Source organism: Sturnira hondurensis, unplaced genomic scaffold, assembly GCF_014824575.4.
Source record: "Sturnira hondurensis isolate 20B ecotype Veracruz unplaced genomic scaffold, ASM1482457v3 Scaffold0015596, whole genome shotgun sequence".
NCBI lineage: Eukaryota > Metazoa > Chordata > Mammalia > Chiroptera > Phyllostomidae > Sturnira > Sturnira hondurensis.
In genome coordinates, this window is record NW_028088227.1 from 25,024,280 (window position 1) to 25,048,417 (window position 24,138).

General features: G+C 62.0%; 1 protein-coding gene across 1 annotated transcript; it reads right to left on the reverse strand.

Moving 5' to 3' along the window:
- Nucleotides 1–959: 959 nt before the first annotated feature.
- On the reverse strand, nt 960–23,797 carry PFKL (phosphofructokinase, liver type). The gene is made up of 22 exons (XM_037065260.1): nt 23,650–23,797; nt 19,263–19,336; nt 14,813–14,890; nt 13,238–13,427; nt 12,350–12,515; nt 11,814–11,858; nt 11,468–11,576; nt 11,118–11,213; nt 10,337–10,429; nt 8,441–8,566; nt 7,505–7,569; nt 6,942–7,005; nt 5,429–5,575; nt 5,041–5,111; nt 4,451–4,538; nt 3,666–3,818; nt 3,096–3,260; nt 2,707–2,768; nt 2,368–2,479; nt 1,996–2,095; nt 1,807–1,912; nt 960–1,493 (listed from the first exon to the last, which is right to left on the reverse strand). Exons 1-22 carry the CDS (start codon nt 23,732–23,734, stop codon nt 1,346–1,348), a joined length of 2,343 nt encoding a protein of 780 aa, XP_036921155.1. The 5' UTR covers nt 23,735–23,797; the 3' UTR covers nt 960–1,345.
- Nucleotides 23,798–24,138: the final 341 nt, after the last annotated feature.

Consider the following 24,138-nt stretch of genomic DNA (forward strand, 5'->3'; position numbering starts at 1 on the left):
CTGCTGTCCCCTGGAGTGACCAAGGCTTCCTGCCAACGTCTTGTCAGGGCATGAAGGCAGCCTGAGGGAGGAAGGGCCCAACCTGGTCCCTAGAGCCACCAAGCCAGGCCCCAGCAGGACACCCCCTGTGCAGAACCCCCAACGTGGCCTGTGGGCCTCCCCACAAAACCTCATGGGTCCCAGAGCCTCGTCCTGAGCCTCTGCAGCAGCTGAGGGCAGGAGCACAGGCTGGAGCAGCCCTGGACTTGGTGCCCGGGCAGCCATGGTGGAAAAAGGCCTGGACGGGGCTGCAGGCTCCGGAGTGCCATCCAGCTCAGCTCATCCTCCCGGGCGCCGGTGCTGCGCTGGGGGTGGAGGCTCCTCAGGGTGGCCCTGGGACTCCTGGTGGGTCAGCCCATGGTCCCTGGTGATGAGGTTCCTGGTGCCCCTCCTCCCGTTGCACACCCCTACTAGAGTCTCCACCAATCTCACTCACATTAGCCACCTGCCCAGGACCCTTGACTCTGCTTCAGAGACCCCAGCCAGGCTACATCTGGGGGACTGGTAAAGGCCAGGCTCAGAGCCTGGGATGCAGGCTGAGAAATCCTTGGCCTGGGGGAGGACAGGCCTGCCACCTTTAGGACAGGGCTGAATGCGCTCAGGTCACCTGTCAGAACATGGTAGGGTCTGTGCAGGTCACCCCTCAGGACAAGACTGAGGGGTCTCAGGTCACCCTAGGACAGTTGGGAAGGGCTCAGGGCAGGGCCAGGAGGGCCTCAGGCCACCCCACCAGCCGAGAGGAGCCTGCTGGCTGTGGGAGGAGAGTGTGGCTGCAGAGGACACATGTCTCGGAGACCCAACCCAGCCCCGGAGCCAGAGGACAGCCCCAGAGGGGACAACCCCTCTGCCAACCGCCAGCAGGCCCAGCCTCCCTACAGAGTCCCACAGGCCAGGCCCTGCTTTCCACAGATTGATGGCACTTCTCTGTTAGGGTGACTTTATTCCCACAAAAGATGACAAGCTCTGCCCAACCACAGTGCCCAGTGCTCAGGAGCAGGGGCACAGCAAGGCCCCCGGGGCACACCGCCCTTGGCACGAAGACCCGGGCACTGGACCCCAAGGGCTGGTGAGAGTGAAGGGCCATGTGGGGGACCAAGGAAGGGCAGTGTGTCCAGACTAGGACGTCCCATGTCCCCTGGGGCTGGAAGGTAAGTGCCCAGGGTGCTCTGTCCTGGAGGCGGGGCCATGAGCCCCCTGGGGCAGGGCTGAGAGAGGGCCACAGCCTACCCACCGCCTGCCTGCCTGCAGGTTCCAGGCGGCGGCCTGGCAGGAATGGCCTGCCAGCCAGCGGGGTGGCGGGGCAGCCTCAGAAGCCCTTGTCCACACTCAGGGTGCGGCGGGTGACGTGCTCCAGCTCCCCAGACACGTAGTCAGCCATGCTGACATGGTAGTGTGCCAGCATCTTCAGCATCAGCCGCAGGTTCAGCCACCACTGCTCCCGGGGCATGCGGTGCCTGGGGCGGGGTGGGGCAGGGCCGGGTTGGGGCACCTCCTCAACCACGGCCTCCACCTGGGACCACACCCCCTCCTCCGAACCCTGGCCCTGCCTTCTCCCACAGGAGTAGCCCTCAGTGGTGGTGTCAGGGGTCCATGGCCCTCCAGGGCATGCACCCAGGACTGACTCAGGACCCTCACCAGGGACAGAGTGGGGAGTGTGTGCACTCAGACCTGACAGCCCAGCTGGCCCAGCTCACCCCTTCCCATCCCAGCGCACTTGCCCGGGGAAGCCTGGGCCCAAATGGTCACCCTCACTTGGGAGGGACTCACTCAAAATCAGTGTCTTTCTTGAGCTCGGTAACAGGGCTAAAGGCCACTGACTTCTTCTGAAGGCCGATCACACAGGCCGAGTCAGGGGCATTGGCAAACACCCGCCCTGTGGACACAGGCATGTGCTCAGCCCCTCCCCCAGGGCCGGGGCAGAGGGCAAGGGCAGGATGAGCCACCTCCCCCACATACCATTTCGGTAGACGGCCCGAAGCTTCTCGGACACCCAGAGCAAGGCCTTCACCCCCAGCTTGGTCCCGTAATTCCGGTCAAATGGGGTTGGAGCCCCACCCTGGAACACAGTGGATGAGATGACAGTCCAGCCTGCAGGGAGGAGACTGGCCAAGGCAGGCCCTGTCCCCACAAGTCCCAAAACTTGGTCCTGCTGTGGCCTAGTTTGGTATCACTTTGCTCCAGGCTGGGAGGGAGAAGCAGGCAATGACCCACACCCAGGGGCCCCACGAGGCTGTGCGTGCAGAAGGCCCTTATCCTGCTGCTGCATCCTGTTGGAGCCCTTGGCCCATGTGCGGATGAAGGCAGGGGCCACATTCCCCCATGCTGTACCTGCTGCAGGTGGCCCAGGACATTGGTCCTGCAGTCGAAAATACCCTTCCCTTCGGAGGAGTAGAGGTTGTACAGAAACTCCGTGGTGTAGTGTTCATGGCACTTCTCGTTTCTGGGGAGAGGAAGAGAGGACCTGAGTTACACAAGTGGGAGCCCTCCCAGGCCTCCCCTGATGGGGAGCCTGCTGGGCCAGGCCACAGGCCTCTGGGAAATGCCGACTCCTCTCACCCCTCCCCAAGGCCCCCTCCACCTTGTTCTGACCCACAGCCCAGGGTCTGGAAGCCCTCGCCATGGCTTGGACAGACCCTCCCCCCCGTCCAGGCCCACCCGCAGCCTCACCGAAGCACCAGACCCCTCTGGATCTCCGTCTTCATCTTCTCCGTCATGTGCTCGACGTTGGCCTGTAGGAGCCAGGGCCCCAGTGAGCCAGGGTCAGGGCAGCAGCCAGCACCACCCCACCACAGCCAGAAGGCAGACAGCCTGGGAAGGAACATTCCAGACCATCCGACAGGCGGAGCCAATGTCCCTCAGGGGTGATTGGAGGGGTGGACATTTGGGCTGCAAGTGGCAGGAGGGCACTGCAAGGTAGGACATGGGCCAGACCCCCACAGGCAATGGGACGTGGCTTCTGGCTGGGCCCAGCCCCCATGCCAGGCTGGCTCCTATGTGTGTCTTAGGAAGGGACCCACTCAGCCCCGAAGCAGGAGAAGGTCAAGAGTCTGGCTCACCTTTAAGTCTTGGATGTTAAAAGGGTCCTCGAAGATGTAGGCGGCATCCGCCCCCACAGCAATGCCGGTCACAGTGGCTAGGTAGCCGCAGTAGCCCCCCATAGTCTCCACGACGAACACCCGGCGCTTGGTCCCCGAGGCTGACTGCTTGATGCGGTCACAGCTCTGGGGGACCAGGGGTGGTCAGGGTCCTCCCTGGCAGGCCCCAGGGACTCCCCATGCTGCAGGGACCCTGTTTCTCGCCAAAGCTGACCGAGGGTCAGGAGGAGGCTGTGAGCTGCAGCCCCACCGTGAGCTCACCACAGGCCATGTAGTTGCCCTCGGCTAGGGTGACTCTGCCCCCAGGGGACAACGGGTTGTCACCGGCATCTACTGGGTACGGACCAAGGACATCCCTGTGTGGGTCTCCCTGATCTATACAGGGGGAGGGTCCCACTGCCAGTGTAGGCCGTGGTAAACCAGCGGTCAGATGCTAATGATAACGTGTGAGGTAATAACACTCCTCACTTTGAACTGAGAAAAGGGAACTAAAATAGGTAGGTAGTTGGCATCTGAACCGCGAGGCCCTACCTCCATGGCGGCATTGACTGCAGTGTCGCAGCCCAGGCTGAAGTCCGTGCCTGGCACGTTGTTGCTGATGGTGGCGGGGATGACGCACATGACAATGCACAGCTCCTCGTAGCAGCCACGGGCCTCCACCAGCTGCAGCACTCCCTCGTAGGCCTGCAGGGGGGAGGTGCTCAGGGCCCGGGAGGCTGGGCCTGGGCGGGTGGGGGGGGCAGCAGGCAGGACCCCCCCAGGAGCTCTGCAGCCCCTTTGGCCAGGGAAAGTGGGGTTCAGAAAGGACAGGAAGGAGGCCTGCAGTACTTGCCCTGTAGGGAGTGTACACACCTCTACAGACGGGGGCACTTCAGACTCCTCCAGGGAAGAGCGAGAATGTCTGCCTGTCACTAGGGTTGCTGGCACCAGAGCCACACAACAGCACCCATGACTCAAAATCCGCCTGACAGCCACACTGTGCGTGACCACCACACAGGCAGGAGTGAGGCCGCTCAGGACCCCTGCCCAGAGTGCCCCACCCCTCCGCAGGGACCAGATGGGGCACTGCTCCCTGTCCCTCAGCCAGAGCTGCCCCTGCTCCTGCCGGCCACCTCCCGCCAGCACCCGGACTGCAACTTTAATCTGAGCTGCAAAGCCTCAGGAGAAGGTAAACACCTCCCAGAGCCCAGGACCACTTTCCTTGGGCCCTGGAAATAACCCCTCTGCACATGGGGTTTCTGGAAGGGCCATCTCAGTACCCCAAAGGGACGCTCTCAGCTCCCCTCCCCAGGCTCGATCCCCTGCAGTGGCCTCACCTCGAAGCCTCCGATGACCAGCAGGGCGTGGATGTTGTACGTGCGTATGTTCTCCACGATTTTCTCCAAGTAGCTCTTGGGCAATGTCCTGCGGCGGGCGGGGGAGGCGGGGGGGGGACAGTGAGATGAACACTGTCTGGCATCTGCACAGACCACCAGGCTAGAAAGACCCACACAGCCTGCACCTGACCACAGGAGAGTGCAGGCCCCAGGGTGCGGGCAGGGTGCACACAACTCTGGGTAGAGGCAGAAGCAGAGGCTCAGTGCCTGAGTCCAGGGGGCCCACCGGTTAGGGCGCAGCCTGGCACCCGCTCGGTGCCCTTGCCAGGCACTTGCCAGGTGATGGAGAAGCCCCTCACCCCTGGGGCCTGTGTGAGCTCTCTGCAGGCATGGGGCAGCCTAGCAGCCTCCCCCTACGCAGGTGACCCCAGGTGAGCCCGCAGCCAGGAAGCCCCAGGCAGGGGTGATCTGTAGCCCACTCAGGTCACCAGCTGGAAGGGGGACCTAGCCCAGAGCCCAGGATAGGTTTCCCTTTGCACCCCCTCCCCACTGAGCTTGCACTCTGGGTCTCCCAGCGGCCAACTGCTCACCTCTTGGTCCCCAGCATGGAGCCTCCTCGCCCCAGCCAGCCAGCCACATCGTGCCAGCCCACTTCTTGCACCTGCAGGAGGGAGGCACAGCTTCAGGAGGACAGGCCAGAGGTGCTGGCTGATTCCTCCTCAGGTGACGGACCTGTGCTCAGGGGGAGCATGTCCAAAGGGGAACAGAGCACAGTCCCAGGTGCCTGGGCTGAGCGGCTAACGTGGACCCCTCTCCCCCATCCCCTGATCCATTTCCTTCATGGGCCTGAACTGGCCATTCCTGCATTTCCACTGGCTTGTTCCAGTCCCTGGTTTGTCTGGGAGCAAACTGGGTGGTGGGTGGGTAGTGGGCAGTAAGTCAGCCAACGGCCCACAGGCCCTGCCACCATGCACCTACCTGACCCTTGGCCAGGCCTTCAAAGCCGTCATGCACCACGTACACCCGGTGGCCCTGGGAAATGCCAGAACGCACCGCCGAGCGCACGGCTGCGTTCATGCCGGCCGCCGGGGCCCCCACGTTCAGGATGGCCAGGGAGAACTGCGTCTTAGAGAAGGGGATAGAGACAAGAACATGAGCACGCAGGTTGGGAGGGAAAACTGACCAGATGGAAGTCAATGAGAGGCAGCTTCTCGCGCCAGCCTGACCCCTGGAGGAGTGGCAAATATCCGTCCTCAGGATGCCACGAGCTTCTGGTGAAGAGCAAACACTCATAAACTGCAGAGGCCTGGCCATGGGCGTTAGCAGGATGTGGTCCCTACTGGCCTAGCACCCCCGAGGTGGCCGCAGGACAGTTCCGGCCAGAGTCCACACCTGGCCGGCAGCCTCGGCACTCACCCCACACTCAGGGGTTAGCATCCAGTGCACCCAAGTCCTTGGTGGGTGGTGCAGAAGCACAGAGAGAAAGGGGGCCGCTGACATCGCAAGTTTTTCAGTACCTACATTAAGTACAAACAAGCAGATGATACTGCTCCGGTTAATTTCACCAGGTGTAACCAAAATAGTATCACCTCCATCTGCAATCAACGTATAAGGCATTACTAACAGATTACTTCACAGCCGTCTCACCTAAGAACCTGGCCTCATGCCAAGTGCTCTGTGGCCCCACTTGGCCAGGGGCTCCACCGGGCAGCAGGTCCTGGTGACACCCCCGGCTGCCCAGAGGCACATACACCCCAGCCAGTTTCGAAAGGGGATGTGCAGACCACTCTGCTGTGTGTGGCAGGAGGGGGCAGGGAGAGAGGGCTGCTGCCTGTCCCTCATTAGCTCCTGGAATAAAAGGGGGGCCGGACCATGGACGGTGAAAGGATAAGGTGATGAGCACCCCAGGCTAGAGACAGACTGCAGAGGTCTCCTCAAAGTGGTGACAATGTTAATGACAATGGCCACATCAATCATTTACCAACCCCGAAGGCTCTGCCACTAGGTGGCTTCCACTCCCCTATCGACCACCCCTATGACGGCAGCTCCGGGGGCGGCAGTTCCAGCACCCCACCGGCCAACCCTGTCGTGATGGGGCCCTCTCCTTGTCCCCCAGGACTTCAGAAACAAGTCCTGCCATCATTCTTCTCTTGAGAAGAGGCCATCTCCCCAGGCTTTTGGCTCTCTTGGAACAGCTCACAATGTTGGATGCCTTCTATCCTGAGCTAAATCCGTGGGCCTAATGTAATTTCTTATAAGTGTCTGATAGGCGAGCGGCCAGTGTCATCTCCAGGCGGGGACACTGGCTGTGGGACAGCAGCCCAACCAGCAGAGGCCGAGCCTGACCCTCCCAGCTCTGGCCCCACGTAAGGCGGGATCTGGCCCAGCTGGGCCGGCCAGGAGCTCCCTGCTCCTTGGGCCGGCAGCAGCAGGCAGACCCCATGCATGGGCAGACCCTGACCTGGGGGCTCTGCCACTTACACCACCTCACCTTCTCTTTGGAGATCTTCTGGTGTGCAAGCAGCTTGTAAATGTTCCAATTGTTCTCAAAGCTCCTGGAACGAAAGTCGGTCAGGAATCAAGCAGCCCACACCTACAGCCCTCTCCCCAGCCAAACCCACGGCCGCAGCCCAATTCCACAGCCCATAGTCACACAAGAAAACACGGAGTCTGACCCATTGCTAAACCACGGAGGAGCCCCCTTCTCTCTTTTGTTGTCCCCAACCCAGGCCAGGTGCCATTGCTAGGTGGTGGAAGACCCCACATGACACGTGACCCCAACACCCCTCTCAGCTAAGCCAGTCCCGGAACGCAGCCTGCCCCGGGGTGGGCAGCTCCTGTCCACCCACCACCCCACAGCCAGCCTGCTTTCCTCCACGGGGACTACGGAGGCCCCCTTCCTAACTGCAGACTGCTTGGCCACACACATGGGAAAGGAGGGGTCTCAGGAGAGATTCAGAGGCCCCTCGACAGCGATGCACGTCCTGTGTGTGGGGGCCTGGCCGTGTGCAAGCTGCCAGGAGTCTGCCATGGACCCTGCCCACAGGCCCTCACCTGCCTCGGAGCTGGATGGCCTCATCGAACCTCTTCTCATCCATGGCCTTCTGCACCTCCTTTGTCTTAAAGGAAAGGCAAGCACAGGCTGGGGGAGGCCTGGAGTGTGGACGGCAGCCACCTGGCACGGCCGGCCCGCCCCAGACCTGCCCAGCAGCAGTCCCTGCCAAGGCCAGCAATCGGGAGAGCTGGCCAAGGCTGGATGGCCTCAGGGCCCTTCCCAGCCACCCTGGCTCCGTCTCAGCCTCTAGGGGCCCCGCCAGGGTCATGGGAATGGAGGCTGAGGCCCATCTGGCCCCCAGACCCATAACCAGCGTTCAGCCTGCACAGAAGCAGGGCTGGTGGAAGTCACAACAGGAGGTTCTTCCAAGGGAAGCACCAGGGAGGCCCAACCCTCCACTCTGCCTGCCCGCCCTCCGACCCTCAGCTGCAGCGTCCCTCAGACCTGCAGAGCCAGGGTCAGTGGCCCCACCCCCAGCCTCTCAACCTCTGCTCTCCCCTCCCACTCCCGCTTCTGGAGGCCCCTTCTCCGGCCACAACAAATGTCCCTCGCATTGTCTATCAGAATTTACCCAGTGGCTCCAGCCACCCACTCCTCCTCTTCCTTCCCATCTTTGCCCCTGATGCCCCCAAACACCACCCAATTTGCAAGGGAGATCCATGGCCACTGGCTCCGGGAAGCTGAGTGACCTCAGCTCAGCCCCCGCCTCTCTCAGGGTTCATCCTGCTTTTCGGACATGCTCATTCCCCTCTCCAGGGCTGCTGGCTTCTGATACCCTAAGGCTGACTTAGGGGCCGGGGCAGCACACACCCCCACGGGGACAGACACAAGGAAGGGGCAAGGCTGGGGGCGGGGCCTGTGCAAGCAGCCTGCCTGGAGCCCTGAGGTGCCTGGAAGGACAGGGGTTCTAAAGGCAGGGGAGGCCGTATACTCACCACCTGCACGCACTCCATGAGGGGCAGCCGCACGGACTGGTTCCCCGAGAGGCTGACCACGCAGGCCGGCGTGTCGGGCGTGGCCTCCATAAGCGCCATCACCGCCTCCATGCCCATCTTGCTGCTCTGAGCAGGAGAGGCGCAAGGCTCAGGTGCCACCCCTCCATGGGCACACACAGACACACAAACACACATGTGCGCACACACACTCACTTGGCCCTTCTCTGCTCTGGGGGCTGCACTGAGCCAGCACCCATGCCATGTGAAAACCCTCAACTTTCAGAGCTCCCCTCACATGTACTGGTCGAAGCTTCTAGAACAAACAGCAACAGAAACAGGGATTTAATACGCCACCAATCACAACAGCTCTACTGAGGTGGTGTGGCCCCGCACCCCAGGGCCACAGTGGCAAGATACGTCCATGGTCACTCAGCCCGAGGGGAAGGGTGAGGATTGGAATGAGGTTTCTCTCCACCACGACACGGTTTCTCGACTGGAGCTCCTTTATGTCAGGGCTCCCGTGGTGTGTGTGCCACTGCGACACGTGGGCTGGCGGACTGGGCCAGCTGGAACATTTAGGGACCGCCCTCCCTGCACCCCACATGCAGGTCCTGGCACAGCCAACAGGAACAGACAGGCATGCGAGAAGGCAAGGCCCAACGCCGTTGCTGCGCTCGGCTCAGCGAGGTGTGGCAGGCCGGTCCCCTGCTCCTGTGGCACCAGCAGACAGCGCCCTGGGTCTCTGTTGCCTCCTGCCCCTCTGGGAACCAGGCGCCAGCCGGTCAGGTGTGTTTCAGTACCAGCCATGGAAGAAGGCTCCGGTCCCCCTCAGGAGCACATCCTGGCAGCTCCCTGAGCTTAGGCTTCTCCCCATAACCCGACACACTGCATGTGCAGGTGCCACCCTGGGGACAGGACTCGGGGACCAGACAAAACGCTGACACTCCAGCTGTGAACACACTGTCATTTGTCTCTAACGCAGGCATCTGTGTCTTCCACCTGCTGTGAAACGGCAGGCCAGCTGGCTCTCCCGAAAGCCGGGGAGACCCCAGACCCCCTGTGGCTCGTCTCCGCTGCCTAGGCTTGGTGGAGGGTTGATGCCTGGCCCTGATGTGCCAGGACCGTTAGGAGGCTGTCCCAAGGGCACCCAAGGCCTCACACGGGGTGCAGAGGTACCCGGCCAGGTCAGCAAGGCCACTCTGTGAGGCCAGGGTCCTGCTGCTCTGAGTGGGCCTGGGGACACCACACACTGCCTCCTGGGAAAGGCTCGGTGCAGTAGGGCAGCTGCAGCTCGCTGAGGGTCCGAGCAGATGACCCAGCCGCACACCAGCATGGTGGCCCAGGAGGTATCCATCCCCTACCCTGGGGTGACCAGCCCTCACATGCAGGCACTTGACCACCCATGGGGCCTCCGTGGCCGGAGACCCTGTCTCCATGCGTCTGCAACCTGGTTCCCACTTTGCAGAGGACAAGGTGGGACCCAGCAGTCAACAGGATGACAATGGCACACTCGGGCCAGAACCAGCACACCCCCTCCCCAGCGCCTGGCTCCCCCAGGGGTAAGAACTGTGGTGGCCTCGGCTATGGGCTACACTCTGAACCACCAGGCATCGGACCCCAAGCGGGCTGAGCTGAGGCCTTGCTGCTGCTCACCCCATCCTCCCCTCCCGGCATCTGCCACAGCCACCACCAGGGGGCTTGGAAGCTGCTGACTTGTGGGGCAGGGACAAGGGGCACAGGTCCCCAGGTCCGAGTTTCCCACCTCCACAGAGTAATGGAGGGGCCTACCTGTCTCACCCATGCGCACAGGCACGGTAAAGAGAGGCTCACGCGCCACACACACACACACCCCACGCCACACACACGCACTGGGAACCAGAGCAGCACCCCACCTACCAGGATGCGGTCGAACGCCGAGGGGGTCCCTCCCCTCTGCACGTGGCCCAGCACAGTCACACGTGTGTCAAAGCCCAGCCTCTGCACCACCAGCTGCTCATTGGGAGAGAGTGAGGCGGTTCTTAGGTTTGCTGCCCACCCCCACTGTCCCACCCCCCACAGGCCCCCAAACCCTGGCCTTCACCCCTTTCCCGCTAGGCCTGAGGGATCCCAGGGTGTCAGTGCCCCAAGGTCCCCAGAGAGCTGGCCCCAGGTTCAGGTCCACAGCATGTAAGTGTGCGGATGTGTTTCTTTGTGTGTGGGTGCGCATGTTTCTATGGGAGTGTGTGGGTGCACAGGGAATGTGTTTGTGTGTGTGTTCCTGAGTGAGTGTGTGGATGTGTTTCTGTGTATGTGGGTGTGCATTTCCATGTGAGTGTGTAGGTGCACAGGGGTATGATTGCATGTGTTTTCCTGGGTGAGTGTGTGGACGGGGGGTCCCAGGCAGGCGGGCCTGGCCCTGCAGGAACACGCTCTAAATGCAGACTGGAAACCAGTAGGTGGAGGGCTCCCACCAGGCGTTAGGGGGAAACCCTGGCCTCTGGGGCAGGACCTCTTGGACAGCCCCGGGCACCCCCCACCGGGCTGTCACTGAGGAAGCCCTCCTGGAGCCTCCTGCGCCTGGGGAAAGAGCCCCAGCAAGAGCGCTTGGGGACCGAAGATAAAGGGGCCCAACCCACTAGGCCCCACCTCCAGCCCATCCACACGACCCGGGCAGCTCCGGGGGCCCCTCTGCACTCACATCCTTCACGTAGTGCGATGAGATGGGCTTCCCATTGCGGTCGATGGCGCCCTCAGCAATGATGATGATGTTCAGCCGTGACCCTCGGCTTCGGGTCTGGGTCAGAGACATCCCGGGGCTCAGTGACCTTGGTCACCTGCCCCAACGCAGCCGCCACCCACCAGCCCTTCCTGAGGTCTGCACCACAGGGCCCACAACCCATGTGAGGAGGGGCCAGCAGGGACCCCGTGGTCCTCCTGGGGGAAGGGAGGGGCAGGCTGAGTGGGTTGCTTTGCTGCAGGCCTGGGAATGGGGCCCTCCAGCCAGGGACAAGGCAAATGGTTACAGGTGAGAAGACCCTTTGCACTCACCTCGCCAAGCCTCTCGCACATGAAGTTCTCCCAGCCGTCCTCAGGGGGTGCCTCGGGGATGAACAGCCAGTCAGCCCCCGAGGCCAGGGCAGACACCAGGGCCAGATACCTAGAGGAGCAGGAAGGCCACCTGCTCGGGGCTGGACCCAGCAGCCCGGACCCCAGACTTGTGTCACCTGGGCCTCACCGCCTTTGTCCTCACTGCATCCAGCCCCAGAGGTGGACTCCCACACCCATGGCATTCAACAAGCACCTGCCCTGGGCCAGGTGCCGTGGAGGCGCCACACTAGGTTCCTGCTCCCAGCTGCCCCACACCCACCCCCCTTGACCAGGGCCGCCCCCTTACCCGCAGTGCCGCCCCATCACCTCCAGCACGAAGGTCCTCTGGTGGCTGTGGACAGGAACAGGACAGAGGCGTCTGTGTTGAGCCTCCGTGAGCTAGGCTCCTGGCCCGGCCTCGCAGGCTGGTGGAAACAGCTGCCCTCGGGCCACAGGGGCTGAGCCACACTGCCCATGGCCAGCTCTGCCTCCGGAGTGCCTGGGTGGCACAGTGAGCATGGACGCCGTGGACAGACAGACAGCCCTTCTCATTCCCAGGGCAGCCAAGTGTCCAAGCAACATGAGGCCTTGGGTACCTGACCATCCTTTGGGCTGGTTTTCACTGACCTCTGCTGCTAGGGCTGCAGGCCATTTACCTGCCCAGGCCTGGCCATCACTGGCCAGCAGCAATCCAAAGACCAACCCCCCTGCAGGATGCACCAGCACCCCAGGGCCCCTGCTGGCCCTGCAGAGTGGTGGCCTCGCCCTTGCCAGGAGAACAGGTCCCCCGCTTGCTAGCCTGGAGAACAGCCTGGGCCAGCGAGGCCCGTGGGCGTCGCTCACCTCTGGGCGGTGGTGGTGATGGCATCAATGACCTCCATGATGCGATGCAGGGCTGAGTCTGTGCCGATGGTCATGTCAGTGCCACAGAAGTCATTGTCGATGGAGCCCACCAGCCCAGCGATGTTCAGGTGCGAGTAGGTCTGAGCCGTGCTCTCTGAGATCTTGCCTGAGAAGCAGCAGTGGGGGCCAGCTGAGGCCCACTGGCCACAGCACGGGGCAAGAAACCCCACCTCTCCCCGTGTCCACACAGCAGTGCAGCCCAGAAAGGTCCCCAGGCCTGGTTTCCCGCTACCGCACAGGACTGCCACAGGTCCTGCCACAGGACTCCCAGGGGAAGAGGGGATTGCTGAACCCCTAATGCTGAGTACAGACTCCTCACCCCAAGCAGGAGACCTCTAGGGCCACCTTGGAGAGCAACTATACCCCTCATTCCCAGGCCCCGCACAAGTGGCACAGACTGAATTTCAAGAGGCCGCTTCCCAAGGGGCAACCTTGTACCTATGTGCCTTGGGTGTCCCCAAGCACCAAGTGTTACCAAGTGTTTACTATTACACTTCTGCAAAGGATGGCAGTCTGCAACCCACACCCGAGAATCGATTACAGACAAGACTGGCCCACACAGCGTGGGGTGAGTCGGCCTGGGACAGCTGTCCCCCAGGCCTAGTGGTCCGAGATGCTGGGCTCTAGGGACTCCAGCTCAACCGACCAAACCCAGCTGAGGGCTTCTGCAGCTGCCCAAGGCTGTCTCGACCTGGGCTGGGCCAGGCCCGCCACTCTCGAGCGCCTTCCCTCGTCCTGCCTGTGCCCCCTGCCCAGCAGCGGCAAGGCAGGCGCTGTAGCCTCCGTGCAACCCCCGGCCCCCCAGGCAGGCCCTGGCCCCTACCCCACCTTCCTTCACCAGCTCCTCCAGCAGGCTGCCCCACTCGCTGCGGAAGATGTTGGCTCCTGTGAGGCTGCCGTCCCCACCGATGACACACAGGTTGGTGATGCCGCGATGGACCAGGTTGTAGGCCGCTGCCAGGCGCCCCTCCCTCGTGGTGAAGGCCTTGCAGCGCGCACTGCCAATGACGGTGCCACCCTGCACAGAGGGGACAGCAGCCTTGGTCAACGGGGCAGTGGGGGGCCCTGTGAGGCCACTGCAGGGACCTGGTACTAGGCAGGGGGGGACAGTTGGACCCTGCAGAACTGAGAGGGCGAGTTCCAAGTCCTCGAGAAGCCTGGGCAGGAGTCCCCATCCCCTGGGCCTTCCTCCTCCGATAGATGAGGAGGAGACTATCCACCTGTCTTGGGAAGCTCAAACAAGGGAACGAAGTGAGCAGGCTCTGAACACTGAGGGGCCGCACGGGTGTGGACACACACACACACACTTGAGAGCATACACATGTGTGCATGGGCCAGGCAAGAACACCGGAGAACCCTGAGCTCCAAGGGGACAGGGGCAGCTCAGGCCAACGTTCACATGGCAGCTCCCTGCTCAGCTTCAGCCAGGCTCCACGAAGGAGCCCTCCCCACACATCAGCCTGCCCGCTGTGCTCCGGACAGACCACCAGAAAAAAGAGCCCCATTCCCCACCCCTCCCGCTGCCCACCATGCCACTCCTGGGACACTCTGGGCCTGGCCCCAGGCGTGATGGGCTGGCCCAGTGGCGTCACCCTGGAGGCAGAGCCCAAACCCTCCCTCCTCTGCCCCCACAGCACCCCACAGCCATTCCTGGATGTCCTACCCGCCACCCCACACCCCCCCCCCCACCGCTTGTTTGCTGGACCAAGGGGCCAGGGTAGCAAACCCACTCTGTCCCCAGGTGCCAAGAGAGCACAGCCCATCACTGACATCTGTTCTGGGCAGGAGTGGTGGGTGGCCCCCTCAGGGTTGGCCACGCCTGGACAAGGCCTGCCCCAGGACACCAGGCGCTGGGGTCCAGGCCTGTCTGTCCGCTGCTCCCACTAACCCATTTGTGCCTCATGATAGCTGACCAGCCACTTGAATAAGCCAGATGTCACCTGGTGGCCTGGGATAAACAGGTGACAAGTGCCTGCACCACTGTCCCAGCTCTGTGGGAGAATGAGGGTCTCCCCACAGAACCATGGTTCAAAAGCCACCTCCTGAGTCCTGGCCCAGCAAGGTGCCTGCCTCCTGCTCTCAGTAAGCTGGAGGGGAACCTTGGCCTTGGTCACCGGGAGGCCAGGTGCAGAGGCCACTCAGATGCTGTGCCATGTCCTCCCTGCCCTGCACCCTTAGCTGCAACTGAGGGTGAGCTGTTGCGGTGGAGATGTGTCAGAGCCACTGCGACTCCTTCACCCACAGCAGCCCCATGGCACGGTCAGCCTGGCGTCCAGCCCTGGCTGGACCAGGTGCACTCCCATGCATGCACCTGTGTGTCGGTGTGTCTCCACGTATCGGTATCTGTGTCTCTGGGTGTGCACACTCGTGCTCACAGGCGCAAAGGGCTCACACAGGCCTTACCAGCTGGATGATGTTGGAGACGCTGAGCCAGTTGGCCGGCTTGATGTTCTCACCTCCCTCCACGAGGCCCTCGTATCCCTGAAACCGGGGAGCACAGGCATGAAACAGGCACCCACAGCTGTCTGACAACCCCCTCATCTGCGAGCCGGGTAACAGAAACCTGACCAAACCCCGGTCCGGCGGGAAACAGGCCCATGGTCCTGGCCACCAGGCCCTGCCCTCGCCACCCCAGGGCCCTGGATGATAAAGTTGGGGTTGGCCAACAGTCAGAGGCCGGCTGTCAGGGGGTGATGCCAGGGCACCCAGATGGGCCTTCCGGAACACCTCTGCAGGGCCAGCGAGGGCGTTTCACACAGTGTAACTCACAGTGTAACTCACAGGGAATGTGCTCCTGTCACAGGTGGCCCACTAGGTGAGTGTTCCCGAGCCACACCCAGGTAACGTGCCCTGCTGAGAATACACATGTCCCCTGCACAAGGGCTCCTGAGTTCGGGGCATGTGAGCTGTCATGGGTGGCTCACAGGCACCCACTGGGCTTTGTTGGCCTCCTCACCCACCAGCCACACAGCCAGGCTTTTGGGTGTTCCACCCCACAGCGCGAGGCATGCTAGTCTTTGTCCCAGAGGCTGCATGTGGGTCCCCGCGGGTGGCAGTGTGTCAGTTTCCCTGGTGACCACATGCTGTTTGTCTATGCCATAAGCCACTGGCGGTCTGAACCAGCTCTGTGAGAAGTGCCTGGTCAGGCGTTCTGTCCATTTCCTCTAATCCTTTCTTATCAGTAGTTCTTTATACAGTCTAGAGAGAGGACAGGTGCATTTTAAATGGTGAAAAGATGTGGCACCACCAAACTAACAGAAGCAGGGCTGCCGCCTCCAGGCAGTCCTCCAGCCCCTCCAGTGACGTAATAGATGAGTCACAACTGCTTGGCACCAGAACCCAGCTTAGCTCTGGGCATCTATTCCCTCTCTGCCTCCTCCCTTTGGCCAGTCCAGCCTTGTGGTTCTGTCCCCCAGGCCTGTAGTGTCCTGGGCCACAGGCCATGGAGGAGGGTGGGGCAAATGCCCCCCGCCAGGGAATAGAGGTGGGGCACTACACACGGGAGGGTGCGGTGTTTCTCCATCTCAGGGCCCACAGCCCAGCCCGAGTTGGCAAGCAGGTGCCCGTCCTGCCTGGAACCAGAATTAGAAGAAGGTCCTCAGGGCCACAGGGCGAGTGAGACCCCCTGTCTGGAGACCACCAAGCTACCTTCTACAGTTTAAGCCAATCTATGTCCTTCCCTTCCCTGCCTCTTTCCCTCCCCCACCCTCCGGTCAGGAATTTGGCCACGAGGACACAGCCAGCCCTGCCACCACCACCCCTGCATAGAAAAACAGGAAAATTACCCAAAAATCCAGAGCAGGCACTGCCCGGAGCAAGCAACTCCACCGAGAGGCAGATCTCAGTCTGTAAAACCCAGGATTGGGCACAGATCCTGGGCACAGAGCCAGCCCCCTGCGCACTGGCTCGAGTCACAGTCTCAAGACACAGCTCTGTTGGAGCTGAGACCCCACCTCCTCCTGCCCTTGGACATTGGTGCTCCCGGCTCTCAGGCCTTCAGGACCGGACTGGGAACAGGACTCACACCACCAGAGTCCCTGGTCCTGCAGCCTGCAGGCAGATCACGGGGCTTCTCATCCTCCATGATCGAGTGCCTGGGCTACGATGGCTGACAGGACTGGGGGCTGAGCAGACCTCTCCCTGTGGTAGCTCGGGCCACCCTCACAGCACGGCAGCCTCGGGCAGTTGGACTTCTCAGATGGCAGCTGGCTCCCCCCAGAACCTCCACTGAGGGCCTTGGGAGAAGGCTTTAGACTTTTTTTGATCTAGTCCTGTAAGTTCCCGAATGTCATTTCTGTTGCATTCAGAATAGAGATTACAGCCTGCAGGCAAGATGGCAGTGCAGGTCATCGGCACTCACCGCCTCCCACAACCAATCCAAATTATAAGTAAACTGCAGGACCACCATCGCTCAGAACCGCCCCAAACCTCGATGAACACAAGGCCTATAACTAAGAATGGGAAGAGGAAGCCACGCCAAGATGGCCCCACACCCTTGTGCAGTGGTTAAAAATCAGGAGGGCGTCCCAGCTGTGGAGGTCCCCCTGAGGAGGGAGAGGTCCCAGACCCACACCAGGCCCCCTGCCCAGGGACCCAGTGCCAGGAAGAGAAGTCCCCGTGGCTCTGGCTATGGAAACCAGCGGGGACTGTGGCTAAGACGAAAGGCTTCTGGAGTCCCAGGCAGTTCCTCTTAAGGGCCCCTGCATGGACTCACTCCCTCTGAGCTCCAGCCCTGGGGCAGCAGCTCGAAAGGCGACAGACATTCGGGGAGGAACTAAACCGTCTGGCATCAGGGTGAGGGCAGAAGGGGCCACTTTCTCCCAGACAGAAGCACTGGCAGAGGCCGCTGTTCCTTTGCTGAGCGACCCCAGTCCCACAGAGCAGGCAGGCGGGCGCCACAGCTGAACCTCCATCAACCTGGTTCACCCTGTTCGCTCCATTCTGGTGATTCCCCGAGACCCCTCCCCACCCTACTTTTGGGCCCACCAAAGCCATTTCCAGTGATTTTTCCATGCATATGACCCGCCTTTGTTCATGCTGCAGACTCCCCTAAAACGTCTTGGGCGGGCAGCATCTGGCCTCGGCATGCCCCGTACCTCTCGCTATGCAGCCCCAGGCCGGGCAGGAGCAGCAGCCACTTTGGTTCACAGCTGGGCCTCTCTCAGGCCCCTCCATGCCTAGTACAAGCAGCAGCCATCCGAAGGTCGCTTTGGAGCTCATACAGGGTGTCCCCAGGCAGGACACAGGCAGCAACCGACTAGGTCTGCACCCCCCAGGGACCCCCAGAGCCAGCACCCTCAGGGAACAGCTTCGGACCACACCAAAGCACCAACCACCCACCTCCATAAGTGACACCCTCAAGGGACAGGCCCAGCGGACAATAGTGTTGTAATAACTATGTATGGTGTTAAGTGGGTACTAGCTTTGTAAGGGCAATCACTTCATGAGTCATGTGAACGTCTAGTCACTGGATTGTACACTTGACACTAATATAATATCATATGTCAGCTGTAACTGAAAAATAAAGCACTATTTTAAGAAAAATCTCACAGATGCAACCCTCCTGTCCTAGCCTTGGAACCTTCTAGAATGTCTCTGCACAACTCAATCCACTTTGTGCCACCTCAACCCTCCCCACCTCCCCTCCCTTCCCCCACCAAGGGCAGGCCCTCGGCAGCCCCAGAACCAGCTGCAGGCCACGTGCGTTGCTGGCAGCAATTCTGTGTTGACTCCGAGCCCACAGGTCCAGTTTCAGCTCCCGGGTGAATGAAAGTCATTCCCCCAGGGGAATGACTGAGCCCTGAGCCCTTCTCGGTGCTGGCCGTGAGAAGTGCTTTCACTCACAACCTTGCATTAGCTTCTGTGCCCTAACTTCCCCACACAGAAGGAATCGGTAACCCCACTTAATAGAAGAAGCTGAGGGTCCAGGAGGGGAAGGGATGCGCCTGTCACAGGGGGACAATCTCAGACAGGGCTTGGACCTACCCCTCCCTGCCTGCAGGCCACTCCCTGGAGAATTTCCCCCGTCCTCCAGGACTCTAGACCATTACCAGGGTGTGGGCCCCCCAACCAGCAGGTGAGATTCTGAGAGGACCTGCTTCCCAAAGGCGAGCTGGGGCTTTGCCGGGTCCCAGCCTCATCTGAGGGGTCAGAGCCCTGCAGGAGAGGGGCCTGCAAACCGCTGCTCAGCCGAGGCTGGGTGTGGCCGCGCCCACGTGGGGCCAGGGGCAGGGGCAGGGACAGCTCAAAGGGTGAGGAGGGAGGCCCAGGGAGAGCAGAGAGGCCAGGCTTTGCTACTTCTTGCCTAAAACAATGAAAACAAAGTAACACGGTGCCTCTGGAAAACCACAAGGCCATGGAGGAATTCCACTGCGTCTGTCTATCTGTGAGTCAGCCCCAAATATGACACAGGGATTTAGGTGGGGGATGAGGCCAAGGGGGCACCGGTTTGGCTAGAACGAAAGAGAACAATACTCTGCCACTTGGTCCCAAGGAGGCTGTTTGCTACCGTCACCTGGAAGATTCGCACAGGCTGTGTGTGTGTAAGGGGTGCAGGAGGGCGGGGGCGACAGGTGGGGACCAAGATCCTCAGCCTCTGAGGAGGAAGACAATAGCTCACGCATTCCTGTCTCCCCAGGGTCACGGCCCACCCCACAAGGACCCAGGCTGGGGAAAGGGGCTCCTCACCCACAGCCTAGAGCCGTCACCCACCCCTCCCTCTGGGCCTCAGCCTCCAGCTGAAACACCAGTGACCACTGTGGGACGAGGCAAGCATGGCCCCTCAAGTCTCCTGTGACTCCCTGCTGAGAACACGAAACCCATCCGTGTGGGGTCTGGATGTGCCTGGCCTTACCTCATAGATGAGGAAGACCTTGGCTCCCACGTAGATGCCCATTCGTGTCACAGCCCTGACAGCGGCATTCATACCTGCCAGAAAGTCAGGTGACACCGTCAGCGGAGATGCACGAATGTTGGGACCCTAAAGCAGCCTCCTCAGGGGGCGCCGAGCCAGGAGTGGGAGGCCCAGCCCCAGGGCACAGGGTGAGCCCAGTCCTTTCAGAGCATTTGGAAACACACTGCCTCAGAGCTGAACCAGGAGACCCCCCGTCGGGCTTGACTCAGCCTGAGTGTGGCCACCAGGCGTGAGCAGATGTCCCATCACTTCAGGCCTCGTCCGGTCCTGTGCTGCCCCTGCCGTTGTCCCCAGCACCGGGCCAGAGTGCACATGCACACCCTGCAGCCTGTCCTCGGCTCTCGGGGCCTTTTCCCGGGAGGCCTATACAAATGTCAGTGAGGCCGGCCCCCAGGGGCCCCTGCCGTCCAGGACCCCAAGCTCGCAGGGGTGGGCAGTGCCCATCGCTGAGGCACCCTGCGGGAGCACCATGGCCACCAAGGTCCCTCGCATCCTGTGTGGTCCTCGTGGAGGCTTCAATGCGAGGACTCTCGACCTCTACCCCATCTACCAGTGAGAAGCCCAGGTCCTGGAGGGGTGGCAGGAGCCTGCCAGAGTCCCAGCAGCTGAGGGCACCCCAACCCCTCCTCTGGCACAGCAAGCCGCCCTGTCCCCACCTGCAGCTGAAGCTCTGGCTGCTCAACATGCAGCACCCAGGCCTCCTGGCGTGGGGCACCCAGGTGTCAGGGCACGGACAGCGAAGGGGCCATACTCGCAGCTTCCACACAGGGCTGAAACCAGAGAACCCCATTTCTAAATAAATCACGAAGGGCTCGTGTCCCTCCAGTGCATGGAAGTAGAGTAGCAGAGGCTGTCAATGGGGGCAGGAGCCCAGAGAGCACCCCACTCTCCCCAGACAGCAGGGCTGCCCCAAGAACCCAGATTGGAAGCTCAAAAGTTTCTGCCCGTGATCGGGGGGCCCACGGGCAGCAGGCTGCTCTGCCCACCCTGACTTTGTGCAGGTGGGGTGGGGGGCACTGAGGAAGATGGGATAGCAGTAACTGCTTCCTGCAGTTGCCCCCGTCCCTGTCCCAGTGGGCACAGATGTGGCAGCAGGCAGTCCACTCTATGGTATCTGCCTCTCCAGCAACCCTCGCTGGCAAGGCCACTTTGGGCTCACTGCAGGCTCATGGTCCAGGCCCAACTGTGGGCGGCCAGGAAGGAGGCCGGCAGCTGAGAACAGGGGGAGGAGAGTGGGTGGGGATGGAAGGGCAGTGGCCAGGACTCACGCCCACAGTCCCATCTAGACACGTCTTCAGTCACCCAGCCCTGACTTGGCCAGCTGCTGCACAGGCCAGCCCAGGAGCAAGCCCACCTCACTAGCCAGCCTGGTGGACTCCAGGAACCCCAGGAGTGGAGTACCATTTTCAGCCCTTAGGAGGAGAACACGCCCAACGGAACCGGATGCCATGGAGACAGCAGCCCTTTCATCTGCTTTTCTTCCTCAAAATAATCCCTGGGCCAGCGAGAAGAGTGGGCAGGAGAGCAGCTCGTGTGCCAGCTGAGGGAGCACGAGACCCTCATCCCTCCGAGAGGACCAGGGAGGTGCGTCCCATGACTTCCTGCTGGAGGAAATCCACCATGCCACCCAAGCAAGTAAGGTTGGGTGCATTTGTGACTTGATCACAGGCAGCTCCCAGAAAAACTAAATGACACCAGGCTCAGCAGGACACTACATTAACAGGTGATGTGGAGACACAGCCTGGCTGGGACAAACGAGATGAGGAGGGGAGTCAGGAAACTAAACCCTCACCTGCAAATACAGGAGATCAATGCCCTAGTGATCGGCAGGACCAGGGAAGTCCTGCCTGTTCTTTAGGGGCAGGCAGGGGCCGCACACAGGCGGCAGCTTTGGGGTGCGGTGGGTGGTGGGTGAGACAGGCTATTTCACCTGTCTCCCATTACTTCTGCACAAAGTCCCCTGACATCCTCGAACAACTTCGAGCCCTCGACTTACCGACACTTCTTGCAGTCTGTAAGGCCCCCGAGGTGGCGAAGGACACCGCTTCCAGGCAGACTAGAAGGAACCTGCCAGGTGGCCTGTCTTGCCTCCTCTCCCTCTGTTTACAGAAGGGGAACCTGAGGCCCAAGGGAAGTGCTGGAGTCAGGTCACAGGGCTGGTCAGTGCTGAGCCACCTGGGACCTGGGTCTGGCCCTCCGCTCTGTGAGCTTGGCTGGTGCCCACATTCCGACAACAGCAGACTAGCATTCAAAAGGGCAAGCACCCACCAGAGAGGGCACTCACAGGACAAAGGAGGACACACGTGCGAGGGCACGGGCGGGACCCAGGCAGGCAGCCTCGGAAAGGCACACGTGGCACCATCAGGTCTGCAAGAGGCCAGCCTTCCCGGGGAAGCCCTGGGCCGAACCCAGAGACGGCCTGAGCACACGCGTCTGGGGCAGGACCGCAGAGGCAGTGACGGGAGCCAGTAGGGGCACACCTACCGCCTGGTTCCAGAACTCGCAAAACAGAAAGGCTCCATTCTGCCCCTGTACCCACCAGCCCTGCGTCTGTGCCATGGCACCAGCAGAGCCCTAAACTGGGGAAGTTTGTGCAGGCCTCCGAGTGTGGCTCCACCAGGGCCCGCTCCTGTGTCTGCGGGCGGGAGGCCGCACACAGCAGAGTCTGCCAGCACTCTGGGGGAGCGGAGACATTTCGGAGAAAGGCGTAAAGGTCAGCCGGCAGGTGTGCAGACGGCCACACTCCAGCCATGTCCAGGAAGTGAGACCGGTTCTGTGAGAGGCACCAGGGCCACGACTCGGACGACTCGGCTTTGCACCCTGACCAAAACACATGTATTGTCCTTCCAATCCCCTGGGTGCTGTGTCTCCACCGTGCAGGCAGCCGCGTGGGGTGGAGACCGCTCTGCCCACACCAGCTGGGGGAGTAGGGGCCTCACTGGCCCCTCTGCGCCTCTCTGGCGAGGTGGGTCCGGCCCTCCCAAGGGCGTGCCCTCTCTCAAAGTCTAATCTCACAGGAGGATGTGTCCGCCCCAAGGCTACTCTCCGAGCCTGCTCACCCCAGCCCAGGGCCCCCTGGCCATGCTGCAGACACAGGAAGAGGCAGCCAGCACTCCAGCCGCCAGTGGCTGTGGAGGTGCAGAGGGCACACTGACTGCCATCCAGGCCAGGCACTAAGGGCTCAGCCTAAATCCTTGGGAGGGCCCCTTGTAGGTGGGGACACAAACAGAGGCCAATTCTTTCTTCCTTCCCTGGCTTGTGAGAGCCTCTTTCCGCCTCTGATTGGGGATTGGTGAGTCCCAGGCCTGCGGAGGTGGGGATGTCCACACTCTCCAATCTGGAGGGAGACGGACCAAGCCCAGCTGCACAGCTTGAGGGTGCTGGCTCCTTCCCTTCCAGTCCTCCCTTCTGGTCTACTTAAGGTGTCCCCTGGGGTTCAGGGTGCAGCCACCTGGCCCAGCACCACAGGTGCGGAGCTGGCCATCCCAGGTCAGAGGCACTGAAAAACAGCGGTCAGCACCAGACTAGGCTGACAGGTGGGGGAGCAGCTGGAATAGCCCCCGCCCCCAGGCAGGGCACCTACTCATCTGGGCCAAGCCTGGACTGCAGGACCCTGACAGGCCACCACCTTGGGCTTTCCCCATACAGGGGAGTGAGAACAGGTCTAAGCTAAAGGGAACTCGCAAGCCCCAAGCCACCTCCCCAAGGTACCCCTTTCCCCAGTAGGCCTCAAAAGGAGACTGAGGGGCTGGCTGTTCTGGGTAGGTATGCTACTTCCCCTACCCCTGCCAGCAGGGTTAAAGTGGGGAGAGGACTGGAGGGATGCAGGCGCCAGAGGCGCCCTGGAGGCCGTGGCTGGAGGATTCAAAGTGTCCCCAGGTCTCATTTCACAACCAGGAAGAGCCTGACTCTCATGGAATTTCAGAACCTGCCCAGCTCAGCACAGCCTCCAGGAAACAGGTCTTCAGACACGTGCCTCCGGGAAGCGGCTGGGGAGCCTCCGGGTCGGGAGCGGAGAAGCGGCCAGTCCCTGCGCCTGCTCCGCGCGCAGTATCCCGGGCCACCGCCGAGCGCAGACACACCTCCGCGGGCGCGCGGGGGCGGGGCGCGGAAGCCGTGGCGTTCCGCACGTACGCGGACGATCGGGCGCGGCGGGGAGGGTCGGGAACCGGTGAGGAGGGTTAGGGACAGGAGGGGGACTGGAGGCGTCATACAAGGGAAGTCGCTGACCCCAGGTCCTGGCCGACGGTGGCAGGCGCGCGCTGAGTGGCCGGGAGACAGGTGGACGCCCCCCGCCCGCCTTCGACTGGCCCCGCGCCCCGCCCACCTTGCGCGTCGCCGCCGCTGGTCAGCACGCCTATGGCCTTGCCGGCCCCGCACATCCGCAGCTTCTCCAGGTCCACGGTGGCCATGGTGGCGCCGAGTCTGGCGACTTGCTCTCCGCCCGCGCTGCTCGCTCTCCCGGGTCCCGCCTCCGCCCCGCCCCGGCCCCGCCCTCGTCCTCGTGTGAGGTCACCGCTGCCCACGCCAGTGGGAGGACCGACGGGGGTCCAGCGCCACCGCTCGGAAAGTGCCCACATCTTTCCCCCAGGGTCCCGGGGTGGCCAGCACCCCCACTAGTTGGGACCTGTGACCTTGGCAGAACTTGGCAAACTGTTTTGAGTTTTTAAACCTGTTCAACAAAGGCGTCCGTTTACTGAGAGTCCGTTCAGTAATAGTCCAGGTGTTGTTAAGCCAACCCAGCGGAGCTTCTCAAGGCGTTAGGAATGGCTTGCCCTTAGCGAAGCCAGACCGGAGGACAGCCACGCAGACACAG